This window comes from Polyodon spathula, chromosome 26, assembly GCF_017654505.1.
Source record: "Polyodon spathula isolate WHYD16114869_AA chromosome 26, ASM1765450v1, whole genome shotgun sequence".
Taxonomy (NCBI): domain Eukaryota; kingdom Metazoa; phylum Chordata; class Actinopteri; order Acipenseriformes; family Polyodontidae; genus Polyodon; species Polyodon spathula.
Genome location: NC_054559.1, coordinates 9,458,466 through 9,479,358, shown reverse-complemented (window position 1 = coordinate 9,479,358; position 20,893 = coordinate 9,458,466). Strand labels below are relative to the sequence as shown.

General features: G+C 36.2%; 1 protein-coding gene across 1 annotated transcript in view; it reads left to right on the top strand.

The window, feature by feature from the left end:
• LOC121300782 (epsin-2-like) overlaps window positions 1–18,206 on the top strand; it is a 32,650-nt gene extending 14,444 nt beyond the window's left edge. The window contains exons 3-9 of the mRNA XM_041229648.1: window positions 6,118–6,230; window positions 8,450–8,545; window positions 9,522–9,669; window positions 11,246–11,404; window positions 12,262–12,357; window positions 13,483–13,707; window positions 14,192–18,206. Of these exons, the coding sequence (XP_041085582.1) occupies window positions 6,118–6,230; window positions 8,450–8,545; window positions 9,522–9,669; window positions 11,246–11,404; window positions 12,262–12,357; window positions 13,483–13,707; window positions 14,192–14,556 (1,202 nt within the window). The 3' untranslated portion in view covers window positions 14,557–18,206. The remainder of the gene's footprint in view (window positions 1–6,117; window positions 6,231–8,449; window positions 8,546–9,521; window positions 9,670–11,245; window positions 11,405–12,261; window positions 12,358–13,482; window positions 13,708–14,191) is intronic.
• The last annotated feature ends 2,687 nt before the right edge of the window (window positions 18,207–20,893 follow it).

Genomic DNA, 20,893 nt, shown 5'->3' with positions numbered 1-20,893 from the left:
GTTCTGAATCTTGTCTAGATCATTTTGAATGACCTTTGCTGCTGCAACAGTGTTTGCCACTCCTCCTACTTTTGTGTCGTCTGCAAATTTAACAAGTTTGCTTACTATACCAGAATCTAAATCATTAATGTAGATTAGGAATAGCAGAGGACCTAATACTGATCCCTGTGGTACACCGCTGGTTACCACACTCCATTCTGAGGTTTTTCCTCTAATCAGTACTTTCTGTTTTCTACATGTTAACCACTCCCTAATCCATGTACATGTGTTTCCTTGAATCCCAACTGCGTTCAGTTTGAGAATTAATCTTTTGTGCGGGACTTTGTCAAAAGCTTTCTGGAAATCTAAATAAACCATGTCATATGCTTTGCAATTATCCATTATCGATGTTGCATCCTCAAAAAAATCAAGCAAGTTAGTTAGGCACGATCTCCCTTTCCTAAAACCATGTTGACTGTCTCCCAGTACCCTGTTACCATATAGGTAATTTTCCATTTTGGATCTTATTATAGTTTCCATAAGTTTGCATATAATAGAAGTCAGGCTTACTGGTCTGTAGTTACCTGGTTCAGTTTTGTTTCCCTTTTTGTGGATCGGTATTGACCCCCCCCTTGGCGTTTTTCCTATTTTGTTGCCTTACAACCTGGAATTAAAATTTATTTTTTGGGGGTTTGTATCATTTGATTTACACAACATGCCTACCACTTTGAAGATGTAAAATATTTTGTATTGTGAAACAAACAAGAAATAAGACAAAAAAACAGAAAACTTGAGCGTGCATAAGTATTCACCCACACAAAGTCAGTACTTTGTAGAGCCACCTTTTGCAGCAATTACAGCTGCAAGTCTCTTGGGGTATGTATCTATAAGCTTGGCACATCTAGCCACTGGGATTTGTTCCCATTCTTCAAGGCAAAACTGCTCCAGCTCCTTCAAGTTGGATGGGTTCCGCTGGTGTACAGCAATCTTTAAGTCATACCACAGATTCTCAATTGGATTTTCAGCCTGGGCTTTGACTAGGCCATTCCAAGACATTTAAATGTTTCCCCTTAAACCACTTGAGTGTTGTTTTAGCAGTATGCTTAGGGTTATTGTCCTGCTGGAAGGTGAACCTCCATCCCAGTCTCAAATCTATGGAAGACTGAAACAGGTTTCCCTCAAGAATTTCCCTGTATTTAGCGCTATCCATCATTCCTTCAATTCTGACCAGTTTCCCAGTCCCTGCTGATGAAAAACATCCCCACAGCATGATGCTGCCACCACCGTGCTTCACTGTGGGGATGGTGTTCTCGGGGTGATGAGAGGTGTTGGGTTTGCGCCAGACATAGCGTTTTCCTTGATGGCCAAAAAGCTCAATTTTAGTCTCATCTGACCAGAGTACCTTCTTCCATATGTTTGGGGAGTCTCCCGCATGCCTTTTGGCGAACACCAAACGTGTTTGCTTATTTTTTTCTTTAAGCAATGGTGTTTTTCTGGCCACTCTTCCGTAAAGCCCAGCTCTGTGGAGTGTACGGCTTAAAGTGGTCCTATGGACAGATACTCCAATCTCCGCTGTGGAGCTTTGCAGCTCCTTCAGGGTTATCTTTGGTCTCTTTGTTGCCTCTCTGATTAATGCCCTTCTTGCCTGGTCCGTGAGTTTTGGTGGGCGGCCCTCTCTTGCCACTTAGATTGCACACAGGTGGACTTTATTTAACATTAACTCTTTATGTGACTTCTGAAGGTAATTGGTTTCACCAGATCTTATTTAGAGGCTTAATAGCAAAGGGGATGAATACATATGCACGCACCACTTTTCCGTTATTTAATTTTTAGAATTTTTTGAAACAAGTTATTTTTTTCATTTCATTTCACCAATTTGGACTATTTTGTGTATGTCCGTTACATTAAATCCAAATAAAAATCCATTTTAATTCCTGGTTGTAAGGCAACAAAATAGGAAAAATGCCAAGGGGGGTCAATACTTTCGCAAGCCACTGTACATTTGGGTTTGTGGTTGGTCATTACCGGGGTCTCTTTCCCTAGATTCCCTCTTCAGCAGCTCTGTAGCTCCATGATTAGCCAGTATCCTGTGGTGCTGCAGTTGGCTGGGTTTCATTTGTCAAGTGGCACATACTTGCAGTTAAGAGTGAATAGGGTTGGGGGTACCCAGTGACACGCCTATTGCCATTTCCAGCAGTGCTGCATGGAGCATGGGGAGAGTCATGCGATCAGAAGCTTGGTGGTTCAAATCCCAGCGGCACCGAGTTTCCAATCTCTGCTGAATATCAATAGGGAGCACTGTATATCAGACAAGACTAGGCTAAATATTCAGTGATTTATAATCTGGACCCAGAGAACCGACATTGAGATGGTGTAAGAGGCCTCAATAATATTTCCTCTATAATTTGACTTTGTACTGTGTGTTTAAAAAAATGTATGCAGTTCAATTGATAACGGGTTATTTTTAAATTGATCATTACTATTGAAACGTTTACTTTTAGTTGTGTACATGCTGAAGAAATGTACTTTGTTGTTTTATGTTCTTACTCCTACTGTGTCCTTTAGAACATTATGATGGGACAAGGAAATGGACATGCCCAGCAGCAGGCTTCTAGGGGATTGTGGCTGAAATGTGTACTCTAGATCAGTGGAGAGGCATCTGTTTTCTTACTGATTCAGAACTACAGTAGTCTGTACACTATGTGAAATCCGAACAATAGATGACTTTAGACACACACTTAACTAGTTTAGTTTCTATGTTTGTCTTTTTTCTTGTTTTCAAGATCTAACTAAACACACATTTTACTACAGTGCATGGCTCTCTGATCCATCCAAAACTATTGGTATTTTTTTCAATGTCTGTGTGCCTAATCTATTAGCCAGGAGGTTGACTGATATTCTGGTTGATTCAGATATGGATGTTGAAGCCATAAAACTCAGAGATTGTCTTTGTGTATCAAGCAGATCGGTCTTTCTTTATTACATACTGCAGTGTGGAGGCTATGTCTGCTTGCTAGGCTCAATAGACTGAAGCAAACGCAGAAGACATAAGCATTACTAGGCCCCATAGGAGGAGTGAAGAGACAGGGTGGGAGTTCCTGAGCCCCTGGATAGGTTCTAGCAGCAAAACAACATGAGCACACAAGCCAATAAACTACAAGTTACAATGGTGCTCCTCCCAGGGGCAAAACAGTAAGACAGTAAGAGGTGATAGACAAAGGTCTGAGTTGTTCAGGTCTGGAATTCTAAGGATCTAAGGAGCCAACCTTAGATCATCCTCCCAACCTCCCTATGTCATCTGTGTCCTTGTAGTTTGAGAAACAAGCATTGCACCAGGTAGGGAGGAACACCTTATCCTCCCTGGAACCGATGGGAGAGATGCCACCTGCAGGAGACCCAGACATACAGAAAGAAATAGGCCCCATGCTGCAGAGAACAGCATAGAAAGATTCACTGAAGGCTGTTACTATGCCAGCGGCAAAGTTCTAGGGAGAAAGTTTGAGAATGACATAAGAGAGTTTAAGAATATTAGGAATAATAAGAATTTAACCCTTCAATGTTGACACAAAGTTACTGCAGGGAAGTTTGTATTTAAAAGTTTGTAAAAGGGGGAATTTTGTCTTTGTTAGGATCACGATTTACAGCGATCTGGATTGACTGTACTGTGCCATCTAGCAGCCTTGATATATTATAATTTGTCCTTGATACTACCACAATACTGACTGAACTGGAAATGAACTTTTGTAACACATGGCAAGAAAAAGGTCCTGCTCGAACAATGAACAGATTGGTGGCTGTGATTTCTTTGCACTGTAGTTTGCGTGTCTGTGAGAACACCTTACAACTCCAGTTTGCTGAAGTTTTTTTTTTTTTTTACACTACACCCAGTCAAGTTGAGTTAATTAATCATGTGACTTCACTCACATGTCTCTCTAAAAACTCAACATGGCAACCGCACCAATGAAAAAAAGGTTTCAGCAAACAGACCTAAAACATTTTCTGATCCTCTGTTTGAGGATGGTAAGATACAATTCTGCAAATGTTGCTGTCATTCGATTGATCATGTACGATTCAATACCATTAAGATCATATTGCCAGTCGTAAACATGTAGATAACAAGAAAGCAAAAAAGATAGCAACAAATGCTGAAAAGCTAATTAAATTATATTATCTGACGATTAAAAAAACAAGCTCAAAGCAATTTTTCTAGCTATACATTCCTTAAAAGAAATTGATCGCTTTACTGTGTAAAGGATGTAGTCACTACACTACACACTGTTTGTTTCATAAAGACATTCTGTCTGGAGACACACCTCTTGTTAAATTTAGCAAATAAGGCAGAATTAACAAAGAAACAATTGGGAGGATTTGTTATGCGGTTACACATTAAAAGGGAAGCTATTTAAATTACAGTGGGGTGATGCACAGCAAAGAGCCTGTATACCAACAAGTCAGTCAACATACTTTTTTATTTATATTTTTATCAAAGTGTTTCATATATTATCCTGGTTATCATAATGCCAGTAAAACACTGATCAGGTCTTTTCAAAATACCTTAATTTGTAGACTGAACTAGTGTCAAAGGAAGACTTTAAATATGATTCTCTCATAACGGTGCTGGACATTTGTTTTCTGAACTGTTGTAATATAATTAGGGCTTCTGGTTTTCGGGTTTTATTTTTGATCACGTGATGTCCCTTTAAACATATTTTGAGCCGATTCGATTTCTTAGTCAAACTCTAATTACCAAAGAAAGTTGTTTCTTTTTACCCTAGTGTCTTGATTGAGTTAACAAATGAGGTGCAGTGATGTCACCTGTTTCTATTTGAACCTGCATTTCGTTCTGGTTCTTATCGCGGAATTCAACTTATTAATTTCCACTGCGTTCAATCTGGTATTGAGTTAAGGCATAGCAGCTATTAATGTTTAAAGGGAGGGATAGGTGGAAAATAAAAACCAAAAACTAGAAGCCCTAAATATCATTTTAGTTTTCCTGCTTATTTTAATACCAGCAATGAGCCAATGGATGTTTATAAGCATTATGACATGTTTTGAAGTATCTTCAGGTGCTTTACTTACAATTACAGAAACAAGAGTCTGATTTGTAAATCTTTGGATTTAATCCAAAAAAAAAAAAAAAAAAAAAAATGTGGTAGGGCTGTGCCTGAAGGTTCAAATGTTTGTTCACTAGCCATTGTTTTAAATCTTCGAAGGTTCATCAGACGAGATCATGCACTGTGTTTCAGGAAGGCATGAACAGAAAAACTAGCGCGACTTCTGTATGTGCCAGTAAAGTATAGGCCAGGGTTGATTTTAAAATGTAGCTTTTCACTAGAACATTGTGAATGACCTTGTGCTGCTGCCTTATTTGTAGTGTAGACCTCTTGAGAGTTGTAAATACTGATCTCACTGTTAAGACTGTCTACCTAAAATCCAAGTTGAGCAAGCCTTTAACTGCTCTGCAGCAGATGACCATGATTATATGACGGTTTTGCCATTTGTTTCCACTCTGTGAAGAGAGCTGTACACATCTATTGAATTGGAGGCAATGTAAAGTTAAAGTGATTAGTAAACAACAAATAAATGTGAATGCTTACACAGAAGTACAAATAAGCAAAGTAAGCATGGATGTGCAGCTCTGCAGTAGTTGCCCTCAGTCGTTTAAAGCAATCAACAGTGTAGACGTAGAATGTTCCTTTTTTAATCTTTTAACAGTGTGCCCCGGGATGACTAACGTCACATGAAAGCTACTTTTAATGTATGTCTCGTAGTACCACAGCTGTGTTTAAATGGACAGGAAAGAAAAGGATACTGTTTTTAAGTGTCTCAATTTAGAACCAGAACATTTATTTTAAAAATTTAAATTTCGGTGTTCAGGTACACTCATTTTTTAATTGACAAGGAATACGTGTTGCAATTAAAACGTAAGCATATTCCTGTTAGGGATGTTTGAAAAGGTACTGTTTACTTTAACCATGATGGAACCTGATTTCACACAGTTCAGTTTTGAGATTTGTACTGCAATTGCAGTTACTCCCTAAAGGAACTCTGCCCGGGTAAATAATTGCTAATTTAAATCTGGAACAGATGATCATCCCTGACAACACATGAGTCCTGTTATCGTATTTGTTTTTTCAGCCACATTGCCACATGCGTCCTCTGAGCTGGAGCAGGCCCGGCCACAGACCAGTGGGGAGGAGGAGCTCCAGTTACAGCTGGCCTTGGCAATGAGCAGAGAAGCAGCAGAACAGGTAAAGGGCTCCTCTGATATCAACCTCAGAAAGCAAACCAAGATACAGGTGTCACTGGTTATAGTATTATTAAGCCTCCCCAATCAGGGGATGCATCTGTGAATCACTAGCTTTTATATCACTAAAAAACCAACTGGGAGTGTTTTGTTTCAAACACTTTTAATTAAGGTATGTTGTACGGTAGGTTTTGCTCACCTGAAAAAAAAAAAATAAACTCCTTAATAGAGTACCTCAATAAACTACCTTCAAGATGGTATGTTTTTGCCCTATATATAAAGGTGTGTTGATTATACTAGTAGCCATATATATGACCAATTAAAGGGATTTACTGTAACTTGGTACAGTAAATATTAGTGGTGCACTGATAAAGATTTTCTTGGCCAATACCGATAGCTGATGAATAATAGATGGTAAGCAGGTAAGCTATTGTAAACTACTAGAACATAGGGCCTAAATGAAACACTTTTATACTTATGGATGTTAAAAAATGAACAGGTATTGTTTATTTGTTGCATTTACTTCAGAAAATGTATACAACTAATAACTTAGTATTATATTGTGAGCTTGACAGCAGTTTATACATTTGTTTTATAACATAGTCTCACAAAAATAACATTTTGCATTTGTACTAGTAAAAACACTATTGTATGTGTATTATAACTTCTACCTATACCGTACAGTAGAAAAGAAAAATGTAGCCTATGCAATGTCTACTACACCAAGTTCTGTAAAATCCTTAAGCATACACTGCTTAAAAATACATCAGCTTAAATTGTTGACTTGATCAAAAAAAAAAAGTGTCATAAAAATATAAAATCTCCGGTTACAATACTCTTGTCAAACTTGAATTTGTTACTTAACAAAAGACGGCAGAGTAATCAATTTCTGCTTCAAAATGCTGCTGAATACACCCATAACACATGCAGATTAAGCAAGATAAGCACAAATTACAAAAGGTAATGTTGTGCTTATCTTGCTTAATGTACATTGTGTAGTAATAATAATAACTTAAACCATAAATGTTACGTAGGATTCAACCTAAAAAAAAAAAAAAAGCATCAGAATAATATTCTACTTGCAGTTCATCGTTGGATTTAATGTTGTATTAAGTCTGTTCTGCTGCACACAACTTGGCTATCCTGTTGTTGTTTTCAGATATTTCAAACAAATTTCAAACATCGCTCTTTTGAGACATATTTACTTCAATTTAATCACACGTTACACAGCACAGCAAGGAAAATGACTGTCTCAGTGTTTGTGCCTCATTAGTAAACATGCCTGATGAAACATTACCTTCTGTGCTGGAAGATTATCATATAGATTGATGTACATTATCAGCCAAAATAACAAAAACTGACCATTGTGGTTTTTTCCTTATATCGATGCCAATTCCGTTTTATAGCATAGTCTTTGGTGAGGTTTATGCCGTAGGTTTTGTCAGGTTACCTGACCAGTTCATTAAGCTGTATACAGTATTTATTTGCTCAATAAAGCATTTGTTGTAAAATGATTGGAATAGGAATTTGAATTGATTAAAGAGAGAATTGGGATTAGAAATGGAATTGGAATTGAAAAAATGGGATTGACCCCAACTCTGTATTCCTGCTTAATACACTTTTAAAGAACCACATAATGCTTATTTTATATTATTGTTAAGTCTGAAGAGAAATGTTGCTGTTCCAAGGTTTACAAGCAGTCATTTGTATTGAGGGTAGGACGAAGCAGTAATATACATGGTGAAGTTGCCTTCTGTTCGGTGTTTATTAGGCTGTATTTGGTTCAAATTCTCACCAATTTCACGTTCTTACCACAAAAATGAAATTTGTAAGATGACCATGAAGTTGATATGTTTTGCATCTGGAGCATTTCTTCAGTGTGTTGTGAGAAATTAACTACAATAAAAAGGATAAATTTTAATTGTGTCATTTGAATCTCTTTTTAAAAGTTGTATATACCTGTACAATACAACCCTATCCAGCAATATCCTTCTTTTGTACGGTTCAAATATTTTCTTCACCCCTTATGCATCCCCCCGTTTCCTAATATGACAGCATGGAGGTACTGTTAGTTTGACCTAAAGAGTGTATACAGTTTGAGTATGACAGTGGCCAATGCAGAGCATCATTCTGATACAGTATCGCTAAAGTGTATGCAGTTTGAGTATGACAGTGGCCAGTGCAGAGCATCATTCTGATACAGTATCCCTGTTGCTGTTTCAGGAAGACCGTGTGCGTCGAGGGGATGATTTGAGGCTGCAGATGGCACTCGAGGAGAGTCGCAGAAACAGCCTGAAAACATCTAAAAAGAAGAAAGAGGTATATGTTAACATTTAACTTTTTTTGCTGTTCTGATTTTTATTTATTTTATTTATTTATTTTTAAATTTAGTAGTCGGCAATTAATTTTACCCTGCGTACAATTGGCTGAGTGCCGCCCCCACCCCCAGGAAGCATCCTGGACTCCACGCGGAGCGCCTTTACCGGAAGCGCCACTTGGGAGCCCCCTCTCTGATTTTATTTACATACAGTGAGATTCAGCATCTTGTTCACAGGAACTCCCTGTTACCAACAGAGGGTATAGTTACACATCGAAAATATTTTACAACACAATTTGGGAAGTCAAAATGACCAAAATATTTGAGAATGTGAACCTTGAATTTTCACACAAACTGTTGTGAGTAACCTTTGAATAGATAATTTTGATACATAAACAAAGTAAGCAACACTACTGTCTGTTTTTGAATTTTAAATGCTGATAGAATTTTTACAAATTATTTGGAAGCCTGGAGGGGCAGAGGTACTACATGTGCCTTTGTGGAGCAGACTGGACATTTTTCCCATATATAACTTGGTTATTTTTGGCTCAACTTCTGCACTGTGCCTCTTGCTATCCTAATTTACATTTCTTAGGGAAGTTCTGCATACATCTTATGAGTATTTCATTTGAATGTGTTGTTTTTGGCCAAATGGTAACTGGTTCCCATATATACAATGCAGTAAGATTGTTTAAAAAAGCTTGGAACACAGGCAGTTTTGTAACTTGTCTCATTAGTCAGATAAAATGACTGTTTACCAGAACTACTGTAAAATGTCATACATCAGGCAGTGAATCTGTTGCTTTGGCACAGTGTCTTGCATCGTGAAACTAATTCAAATTGGCACCTTATATTTACTTTTGGTAACTTGTTATGGTAATGTTACATAGGTGCAACTGAATTTACTACTAAAGCAAGCATACATTTATAAACAGATTGGTGTAGCAGCAGTGTTTTAAAGCGCTTCTCCACCCACAGCCGGTGTTGATGAACTTGATGGATGCCTTGTCGACAACCCCTTCCACCCCAAAGTCTGAGCCCTGGGGTGGCCCTGTTGTCGCAGAGAAGCCGGACCCCTGGGGAGGAGGAGCTGCTGCGGCCACCCCTGACCCCTGGCAGTCCTGTGGTGAGACTCTTGAGTGGTGTGATTCTATTACAAAACCTATTTCCCCTGCTTTACAGGGACACCACCTCCAATTTAATGCTCAGGGTACACAACAATCTAATTATAGATGTGCTCAGTGTCTGATTACGCTTATCCATTTTGGCAAAACATCAGTAATGTGTTTGCTATGAAGATCTCTGTACTGTCTGTACATGGATTGACTTCAGATGTTTAAAACCTTTGTCGCACAGTTTGGAAGCCTGTGTATTTTTTTTTGACAGCAGATTTGACTAAATAATGAATGTGGATGATAACTGCACAAAATAATCCAGAGGTTATCTCACACATTGTTTCATACTTTGAATGTGGTGTTCAAAAATACAATAGCTTTTATTTTGCATGGTATATTATACCTTTTGTTCCATTTTTTTATTTGAAGCTGCAGTTTGCTGTAGGAGTGCCTTTTCACTTCATTACTCTGTTTAGACAGAGCAGCAAGTTTTCCAAGGCTGAGATGAACATGTAAACATATACATCTGCTAGCTGAACAAATTCAGGGAATTCAAGCCTTTTACGTTCTACCGAGATATGTTGCAAGATTGGAAGCGCTGCCTATTTTTTAAAACAACAGAGCACGTGCAGGTGGAAATCAATAAAATCATCTCCAGTTTTTGTAGAAAAGAAAAGAAAAAACAAAAGAACAAATTACACAGATTTATTTAAGTATGTTTTGGCAGATAACCCTTGTGTATAGTTAAAACAAATGGCCCCACAAGATGGTTAATGATGTACCAGTACTTTTGGGGAGTTATTAAAGTGCAGTTAGAAACAATGACTTTGTGCAAATAATTAAAGCAGATGAAAGGACTTGAACAAGGTACTAGTTGTACTGTTTTATATATTTTTAGAAGCAAAAATACCTTTTATTCTGTTTTATTTTTTTAATATAGGTATTGAAATGTGTGGTCAGATTTTCTAATTATTAACTAATTATAAGCTAATTTTGTATAAAGATTTACAATATAGCACAGTCAACATTTGGAGTGTTAACTGCACATTTGAAAGCTGTTTTAATGAACTTGACTTTTAATATGTCAGATGTTTCTACCACATATGGTACAGAGGCTTACTTTTTTTATGCTATTGATGTACATGCGAAAAAAAAAAAAGACATTTGAGTGTTGTTCTACTGTGACTAATCCTGGTAAACAGGTTGGTCCTGCAATGTCTCCTCTGATGGACAGAGAGGCTGGATTGCGGCTCTGCTTCCTATTTTGGGGTAATTGGAGACGCTTGTGTGCAGGAGGTCCTGTGCAGTGAGATACTGAATCAGTTGCAGAAACCACAAACCAATCCTTAGGCAGGAAGTGGGATGTACTGACAGGGTAGTGGGAAATGGGTCTAAGGTCATTGAGTGAACTGTATTTGAACTTGTTACAGTACCAGCATGACACGTAGTCGATCTACAAAAAATCGTTTTATAAAGCAGCATGTTTTATTTTAATTAATGTACAGATTTAAAACATAGAAGCCTGTAATTGTCTGGTATCCAGCTTTAGAAGGTGTTCTTTAATATTGTGTGTTTTTTATGTTACAGGTTCTAAGCAAGTAGCCTCTGCTGATCCATGGGGTGGAACATCAAACACAGCATCCCCTCTTAAAGGTGTTGATCCTTGGGCTCAGAGCTCTGCACCCAAGTCTTCAGGAGACCCGTGGTCTTCAGGGCCAGGTAGCAGATCTACTGTTTCATCTGCAGGTGAGATAAATACCTGTTGACTTGTACAATGTGAACTAATGTTTATGGTTTAGCAGCAGCCTCTGTCTGCCTTTGTTTACTGAAGAACAACAAATACAAATTCAAACTTTTATTTCAGTTCAGTTTAGTTCTTTGAAAGGACTACTAATAAAAGACTGAATAAAAATTCCAGATAAATGGAGGCACCTGTACGTCACACTTTACCCAGATTTTTCTAGTTAACTAACTAATTGTGGTAAAACTTTGGTTACTGCAGTACTACAGTGTTTGGGGGTGGGCTATTGCCCGTTTTACACCACTCAGAATGCTTCCATACAAAACATACCGTCAAATTTGGCACTTGTGTTTAATTAATTTATTTTTTATTTTTTAAGAATTAAGCACTCATCAGGCTCTTCATAGTTAATTAGTTTTGCTTCTGACTAAGCTACAGTTCCCTGATGGATAATTATTTCTACTGTTTCTTTTAGTTTTTGTTTTTATCTTACAGAATGTTCATTGATGTTCCACAGCCCAGGCACTAGTGTGTATAAGTGGTGGTGTTGCTTATTGTTCTTTATTGCATTCTGAAGCTATTTTCACATTGCAGGATGTGCTGTATTCAGTGATGCTACAATTATAGTAATTACATGAAGTAAGCTTTCTCTTTATTTTGTAATCAGTAAAAAGTAAATTTAACTTTTACTTTAATCACTAATATCACTGCATTTATTTGTATTGGTGCAAAATTGGTCATTACTGAAGCTTATTTTATAGATCTACATGATTTTATTTCTGTCTACACTAATTTTACTTAAATGCATCAGACTTCAATGTGTAATATGGTTTTAATAATGATCATTCTTATTTTGATGTAGGAAATGAAAACTTCGATCCTTTCAGCACACTAAATGGTACCGCAAGGGATGACTTTTCTGAATTTGACAGCCTTCGAACTTCTTCCACAAAGCAAGGTAAGTGTGTGCGTGCATATTAGCTCAACCATGTAACTGTATTACAAATGCTATTTGTGTTACTGCACATCCTGTAGTTACAGTGCATATATATTAAGTGCATACATACCATTTAAGTTAAACAATAAGTCACCCAAACATAAATAAACAAATCTCAGCTTGTGGCAGAGTGAAATAGTTTTCAAGGAAAACCAACTCTGCTACCATACTAGGTCATATAATTAAAAATGTAGGCAGCACTAGTGATCAGTTCTGCATTAGTTTTACTGTTAATCTTTTTATTCAAAAGCAAACAGTTGAGAGGTTGTGTCTGGTTACACTGGAAATTATATTCCCGTGGCCAGCGGCTGATATTTTACTGAGCTAATTTATTGCATTGGTAACCTGGTGATGCTTATAGATTATTTCATCTAGCAAATATCTGTATTGTAGAACAAAGGCAACCTCTTATGCAGGCCATAGTCGTACAATCTGGTCCATTTCTGTCTTTGGGGAAAGAGGTCTTTTACCCATGCCACTCCACTCATTTACAGACAGCAAACTGGTCCTGCATGCATGCTTGCTCACACGTACATTTCAAGTCATCTGAATAGATATAACTGCAAAAATCTATTCACCGTAACTAAAGACTAGCAAAACAAAATAATAAAAAATATTAGAAAGCCAATCGGTTTCCATCTCCAGCTGTTGCTGATACTTTAGATGCTTACGAAAGTATAGCATCTATTTACAAGGGCAACTTTTTATAAGGAGAGAAAGTATTTGGAGTAATTCATTTTAGATACTTTTGATTTGGAGGTAATAGTTCTGGTATTGATTTTGTAAAGATTTGGAGTATTTATGTATACAGATTACAGTACTTATTTTTTTATTGGGTATGTTTAGGGTTTGGTAATTTCTAAAGGTGTGCAAATTCACGATAAGTGAGAGAATAATGGAAAAAGTATTTTTTATTGTTTATTTCTGTTTTGTATCTGGAAGTAAATGGGTCCCTCACTGAACTTAAGCATTTTCATTTTTGTAACCAGTATACCCAGCATTATTTTCCTGTGGAGCCTGGTGGTTGTTTAGTGAAGATTACAGTGGAAGTTGTGTTTTTTTTTTTATTTTTTTTTTTACTTTAAGGTGATTCTCGTGGAAGTGCTACAGAGCCCTCAAGACCCAGTGGTTCCGTCAGTCCAGACTTGTTCGATTCCCAGCAGAACAGTTATGCTTCTGTTAACCAGACCAGCACTGCTCGAAAAACACCTGAGTCTTTCCTTGGTCCTAATGCAGCTTTGGTCAACCTGGATTCGCTCATATCCAAGCCACTGCAGCAGGCAACTGTCTCTAACCCTTTCTTAGCTCTAGGTATGTTAACAGGCCTGATTAGGCAGTATTCATTTTTTTGTCCTTAATAACAGACCCCTTCTCTTCCATGTACAATTATTGTTCTACTTGACATGAGATATTTATATCTTAGTACACTGTAGTTAATATGAAGATTAATGTGAAAAATATGTTTCTATACATATACAAGTTTCTCTGTTTGGAAAAGCATTTCATTTTTGTTAACATTGTTCTGGTGGGGAAAAAATGGGATGTTGAGGTTGGTTGGCAAAATACACAGTCAAGCTGTAATTTTCTACAGAAGTTCAAGTCCTTGATTAAGAGAAAATAGTAATATCTGTACGGTACATTACCACAAAAGGGGTTCTTACACTTTTTTGTATACTGAACATTTAACTTCTTACTGTCCTTGCACTTGGTATGTGTAAAAAAAGCAAAAAAACAAACAAAAAAAAACAAAAAAACATTTTTGGTTTAATTCTTTTATTACTTTTATGTTTTATAGGAGCTTCTGCTCCAGCTCCAGCTCCAGTTCCAGTCACAGCTCCAATCAACCCTTTCCAGATAACCCAACCGCAGCCTCCAACATTAAACCAGATGCGAGCGAGCCCCATGATGGGTATCAGTCCTCAAGGCTTCAGCACCATGCCCTCTCTGAGCATGGAGCCCATGCCCATTTCTGCCATGGCACCACCTGTCTCAATGAGCATGGTCCCAATGCCAGGCATGCCAGCCATCGCACCAATGGGCAGTATGGTTCCTGGAGTAGAAATGCACATGGTGGGATCAATGCCCCAGTCATTTATCAGTACTGGAATCCCTCCAGCCACAACCCAGGCAGCTACTACGACTAACCCTTTCTTATTGTGAAGAAGGTACTGTGATGACCTTCAACAAACTCGTCAGTCCTCATCAAAGACAAACACCTCTATAGTTTTTAGTGGTCTGTTGTGTGTTGAGACTGGTTTTGTGGAGTGGAATTTGTTTTATTTATTGTATTTGTTTTAATGACTTTGGAGTAATTTGGTGTTTACAGTTTTGACTTTTTGGCAGATGATCACATCTGTCACTGGAGGTAGATACCCTGAAGTGATTTTTTTCAATTTTTTAATTTAATTTAGTTGGACGCTCATTCAGAAATAGTATTTAGACACAAACTTGGTAATTACTGTGTGTAAGTGTGCTTTCCTAGTACCCTTAAATGTATAGCAGCTCACCAAAAGCCAGCATAGTATTTACTAAGGTACCCTCTAACACTTTGCTTTAATTTCTTCAAAGGTATAAAGTAAGGAATCCTACTCCCTTTGTTTTAAAGCAAGGCATTCACTTAATTTAATTTAATTTTTAAATTTTATTGCTTGAGTTTCTACTGAGAGTTTTTATTACATGCCTAAGTTTTTAACCTTAGCTAATGAAAAACGAGTGAAAAGACTGTTCTTTACAAACTGTGTGTTATCAATACCCGGTATAAAGTGTTTAGTGGCACGGTCTGCACTGTTACTGTTGGGACGTTAGTTGTGCGAGACTTTCTAGTTTTGAAAGATTTGAAACCAAAATAAATGGTGGTTTAATGTAGTAGGGAGGCTTTTCAAGAGGTTTTTTTTTTTTTAATGGTTTTATTTGTTAAATCTGCCATTGTTTTGGAGTATACAATCTGCAAAATTTGTTTATTGGGTGAACATTAAACTAATCTGGATTTCCTAGTAATATGCATACCGGTATATCTTGTACTCTCTTGCGCACAATTGTTTTTGTGTGTGACTATACTGTAGTTTTATATAGACCTAATTAGCCTTTTTAGATTTTATTATTGCTTAGATTAATAGATCTTTGAGTCATGTCATTAGAATTAAATATACTTAAAATCCTTAGTAGCTGTTAACATAAAGAAATGTATTCATTTTTATAAAGAAGTAAAAAAGAGTTAAGGGAAAAAAGTCTGTTAACACTAAAAAGGCCTAGCCTTATACTTGCCAATTTTCTCATGTTTTGTTATAATTGCATCACACTTTATTTATATCCAGGTTTCTACAGAATATTGAATTGATGAATTTAGTTCTACTGCTTTAAGTGCTAGTTTTTGATGCTAACAATGATACACTGTGTTTATATTAAGCCTAAAATGTACCTGCTCAAAGATTATATGCTGTCCAGAAATTCTTATCAAGAATATAGTTTTGCTATAATCCGTTATACGTCACCTGTTATAAATTTATATATGCAATGTATTGGATTGTACATATATTTACCTGACTGTTTACTAACAACAAATCAGATGATGCCAAACGACGACTTTGTGATGAAAATGGTGACACAGTAGTGTAAAAAGTAAACAATCAGTTGTGACCCAATATCCAATAACAGCCTTTAAAAAAAAAAAAAAAAAAAAAAGGTTTTAGAGACCTTTTTTCTTGGGTAAAGTTAACTTTGTAGATTAAAAAAAAAGTAAAAATAAAAACCCAGAGGTTGAGAAACATTGAATCTGTTCTAACTGAATCCTGTATTTAATTTAATTTTTTAAAACAGTGCAAGAAATAATACTTAGCAGTGAGAAGTTTAGAGCTGTCTCTTTTTAGGCATTTCTTGATGAATTTAGGTTTTAATGCTTTTAAACTTTATCTGAAGTACTGAACATTTTTGTATGAACTATTTCTATGAGATATCTATTTGGTTACGTCAGTGTTTTTGTAGAATTTTTCTTTCATCAGTACTGTGTTTTTTTTTTTTTTTCTAATGTCATGTAGGTGTCAGTTATCACGTCCTTCATTGGAGTTACATTAAACAGGGTGTTGTGCTTTCTGAATCATACAGACCGTTACCCAGGGTTTAAAAAAATACTTGTTGGGTATTTTATACAACTCCTCATTCAGGCGCTAATACCAAGGAATATGTTTGCTTATAGGACTTCACTATGTAAATGTTGAAACATAAACAAAATATTGATCCACAGGGCATGATGTTTTGCTTTAAAAATCAGACAAACAGACTTGTTAAGTTATAATTGTTTAGTTACATTAATATGATGGGTATGTGCCTCGGTTGCATTGGCTTATTTCTAGTATTTTAGCATTTAAATAAACAGTACTTAAAATTAAATCAAAGGTAAAAAAAAAATAATAATAAAAAAAAGACAAGTCTATCTACCACCAGGTGTATGTAATGTATTAAGGTAACTAATTGATGACTGTTTCTGTAGTTTGCTTTTACAGCTAATTTAAAAGTTAAACATTTTAACAAAAATTAATGTTTATTTGGCACTTTTTTTTTAAGCACAGTTTTTAGGCAACATCATTTATCATTTATATATAAAAGTAGGGAGATACATTGCCGATTAACCTGATTGGTCATTACAAATAAGACTTTATTCATGACTGTTACCATGAACATATGTGTTATACTGAACTGGTAACCTAGAATTTGTATTGTAAATTATATTTGTTTTAATTTTGGTGGCGGTATTATAAATCAAAATATTTGTCCATTTGAGCTGATGGCTCAACCGTCGACTGCAGTTTGTGCTACATGTGTAGTGCTACAAAAATGACATAGCATGGACACACAAAACCTAGATGATGTAAAACACTCAGAGTTGTCAGTCGACAAATGGCACAATAAGAACAGCACTTTTGAAATAAGTATGGCAATGATGTTTGTTCTATTTTTTTTTTTTTTGTATTACAAAAAACAAAAACCTGTTTTGAAAGTACGTTATCAAAACAATGACTAGGCAGAATAGCAAACAGGCCATATGTGTTTCTCTATTAGACTTCCACTCCTAGTTTGTGTACAACAGTTCCCCCAGCTGGACATAACATGGTAGTGTTTAAAGAGGGGCTCATCAAATTCTAGTTGTATTGAGATGCAGTTTATTATGTATTATCGACATTTTACTCAGGCTTTTTTTTTTTTTTTTTTTTTTTTTAATATAAAGCTTTAAGCTACAGTTTTGGATTAGTGTATACTAATCTGATAAGGATTGTACAAACTGTAGGATCAATAGCTTTGAACCATTTCAGATATATTATGCATATCTGAAATATGCATACTTTAATTACCATTGGAAGGATAGATATGTACTGAGCGGAAGAAAATCAAACATGTAGATGCAATGTTTTTAACTACATACAATAACTAGCTCACTTTGTCATTACTGTCTTTGCTGTAACCATTTCTAATGTTTCTCACATACTGTTCCTATGTACTAATGCAATTATTGTGGACTATTAACATTTTTGAATAAACAAATTAATTTCTTTATTGTGTCTGTTCACCAAACTGTTTCATATTACTGGGAGCAGGCTGCTTTTTTATGGATTTGTGCTTGACTTGTTGGCATTATTACTGTAATATAATTTATCATTTGTACTATTGTAACATATTGTTCTGTATCTTATTTCTCTGTGATGTTTTTTTTTTAGGAAAGTCACATTAGAAAAATGTGATTGTTTTAACATCTAAACAGCAGCAAATAATAAAAGGCCTGTAGCTGGAGTGGTTAAAAAATAAATCGTATTGCTTAAGAACTTGCATTGGTTTTTATTTTTTAACTATATGAAACCAGGTTTAATGAGGTGAAAGTCTAGTGCTGGGGTACTCAATTATTTTAGTGACGGTCCACAATTCTTGGTTACTTCAAGGTCCGGAGCACGTTTTCACTCCCATTCCCATACTGACAGACATACGCAAATATAGTTGAGAGTTCTTTGCTAGGTTTAAAGGAGTTTTGGACGGAATAAATGTCTCATTTGTACTGGTCTGTCTTCTTTACCGACTTATTACTGCATAAGTTATTTTCTTGCCAAAACCATGTAATTGCATAACTACTGTTTTCTTGTGTGTGTTTTAGCAGAGCCAAACATTGAGTTTCACCATTGCAAAAACAAAGCAAATTGTAGCACAAGTAGAAAAAAAAACTGAACTGAAATATCACTGCTTTCTCTTTCAAGTGAATTAAAAATAATAAACTCAGTAATTTTACATTCAGTACATTTATAATCGGCTAATACTCACAGGAAGTGGAAGAAGTGGCAGGTCTTCAAGGGCCTTGAGTTACAGGTGAGCTCAGCAAGAGCAATACAGAGACGCAAAGATTTGCATCAGTCAGAACAGAACGCTGATATCCACATTAATAATGTTTGTCTTGGACAACGAATATCCACACACATAATGTGATCTGCAGATACTTGACAGAAAACATTTTAACTACATGTGTTGTAAGCCTGACTTGGATTGCAGAATTTAACAATTTTAATCTCCAATACAATCCACATACTCATTGCTATGCTTTGCACACACAGTGCATTTTAGTGGATCGTTGAATGATGCGATATCTGTCATGGCCAGGGTTCTGTCCATTGCACTACCATGCCTGCAAAGTGAAGTTTTGCACACACGAGTACTACAGTACGGTACCATATTGTGTGCTTTCCCTGAGCCGGGAGTACCAGTAACACAAATACGCATTGACTCGTGTTTTTAAAAAGAGCATTATATTGTGTTTTACCGGTAATATTTTTGAATCTGCTTGGAAAAGCTGCTTAACAAAAATGGGCTTTGAGCACCGGTGTAGTGTTAGAAAGTGGTATATGTACCAAAACTTACCCTGTGTAATGTCAAAGAGGTACGCTGTCAGATTTTGGTACAGGTGCGATCTGATGGGTGTTAAACCATTGTCAGACAGGTACATTTAACGTTAATTATAAATGTGTTTTTTTTTTGTTTGTTTTTTTTTGCAAACTGGAAACAATTTTTTAAAAAAAAAAAAAAAAAAAAAAAATTCTCCATGAACAAGACAAAAATGAGAAGTCCACAGCAGTTGCAGAAGTAAAGAAAATATACAAGACCCAATGTATTGGTAAATATTTACATACCTTTTTCTTAATGGTGGAAAAATATGATAAATTCTGTTAAAAAAAAGACCAAAAACTTACTGGATTTGAATGGCTCTTCCCTGCTTTCTTAACGGAAGTTGTGTCTGTGTCTGCTGGTTTTCATTCCAACTGAGCTCTCAGTTAGTTAATTAGAGGCTTAATTGAACTGATAATTTACTTAATTAGACATTTTTTCTTGTTCTTTCTGTTCTTGTAAACAGAGCAAGATTATCTAACAGTTTATCTAACAGTCCACAACGTTTGCACAACTACCACTCCCTCTCCCTACCTCCAGATGGCACCAAAGAACAGCCTACACGTAATGTTAAACCAAGTTTAAATGTATTCTACTGCACTGCAAAAACCTTCAACAAACAAGAAACAAGAAATTTAAACTTAAAGAAAATGAACCCCAGTTTGTCAAAGGTTGCGTTATTAATGTATCAGATTAGAATATGTATATTTTCTATGCAATACTATTATTTAAAAAGGTTTCCACATGTCTTCTTGACATTAATTTTCATTTCTGTATTGATTCCTGGAGTGGTGGCATAGCTGGCAAAGATCCATAACCTCCTGCTGCTGCAAGTAGTAGCAGGAGCACTCCTGTGTAGTTCAGAGTGACAGGGTGGCAGGATTGCTTAATGTGGCAGGAGTCAGAGTGCCTTCAAAGGCAACCACCTTTAGGGAATGTAAGCCAGCTGTAGATGTCACAGAGAGGGCTAAACATGAGTAGAATAAAAGTACCATTTTTAAATGGTAAAGACACAAGATATTTAAGAAAAATAGACTACAGACAGATGATTATGATTATGTCATCTCAAAACATGATAAATGTACACAACGTCAGAAAATAATAAATTAATATATATTATATATATTATATATATATATATTAATCATATATATATATATATATATGGAGGACAGATGTAAAAATGAGATTCACGCTGGATTTCTAAAATAGAAATCTGCTCCTCCTTTTGCTTTTTAGTAATTGGTGACTTGGCAGAGTGGAGCCCTTGCAGAATTGATCCAAGTGCACAAGGCCAGAGGCATTCACATGAACAACAAGACATTGTGCTGCTGGCACCCATGGTGTGATGAGTCGGGCCAGTGTACAATACTGCTGCACAGTATTTTTAAGTGGTTTGTACACGCGATGCATATGGATCACTGTCACATCCCCTGTCAGGTAACTGTGTGGAACACAGAACACAGATTGACAATGGCAGCACAGGTCAGCACTACTGCTGTTGAGGAGAAATTAATAAGGTATAATAGTCAAGTGGTGAAAAATTGTGCAGGAACACATGTCAGCATTATAAGATACATAT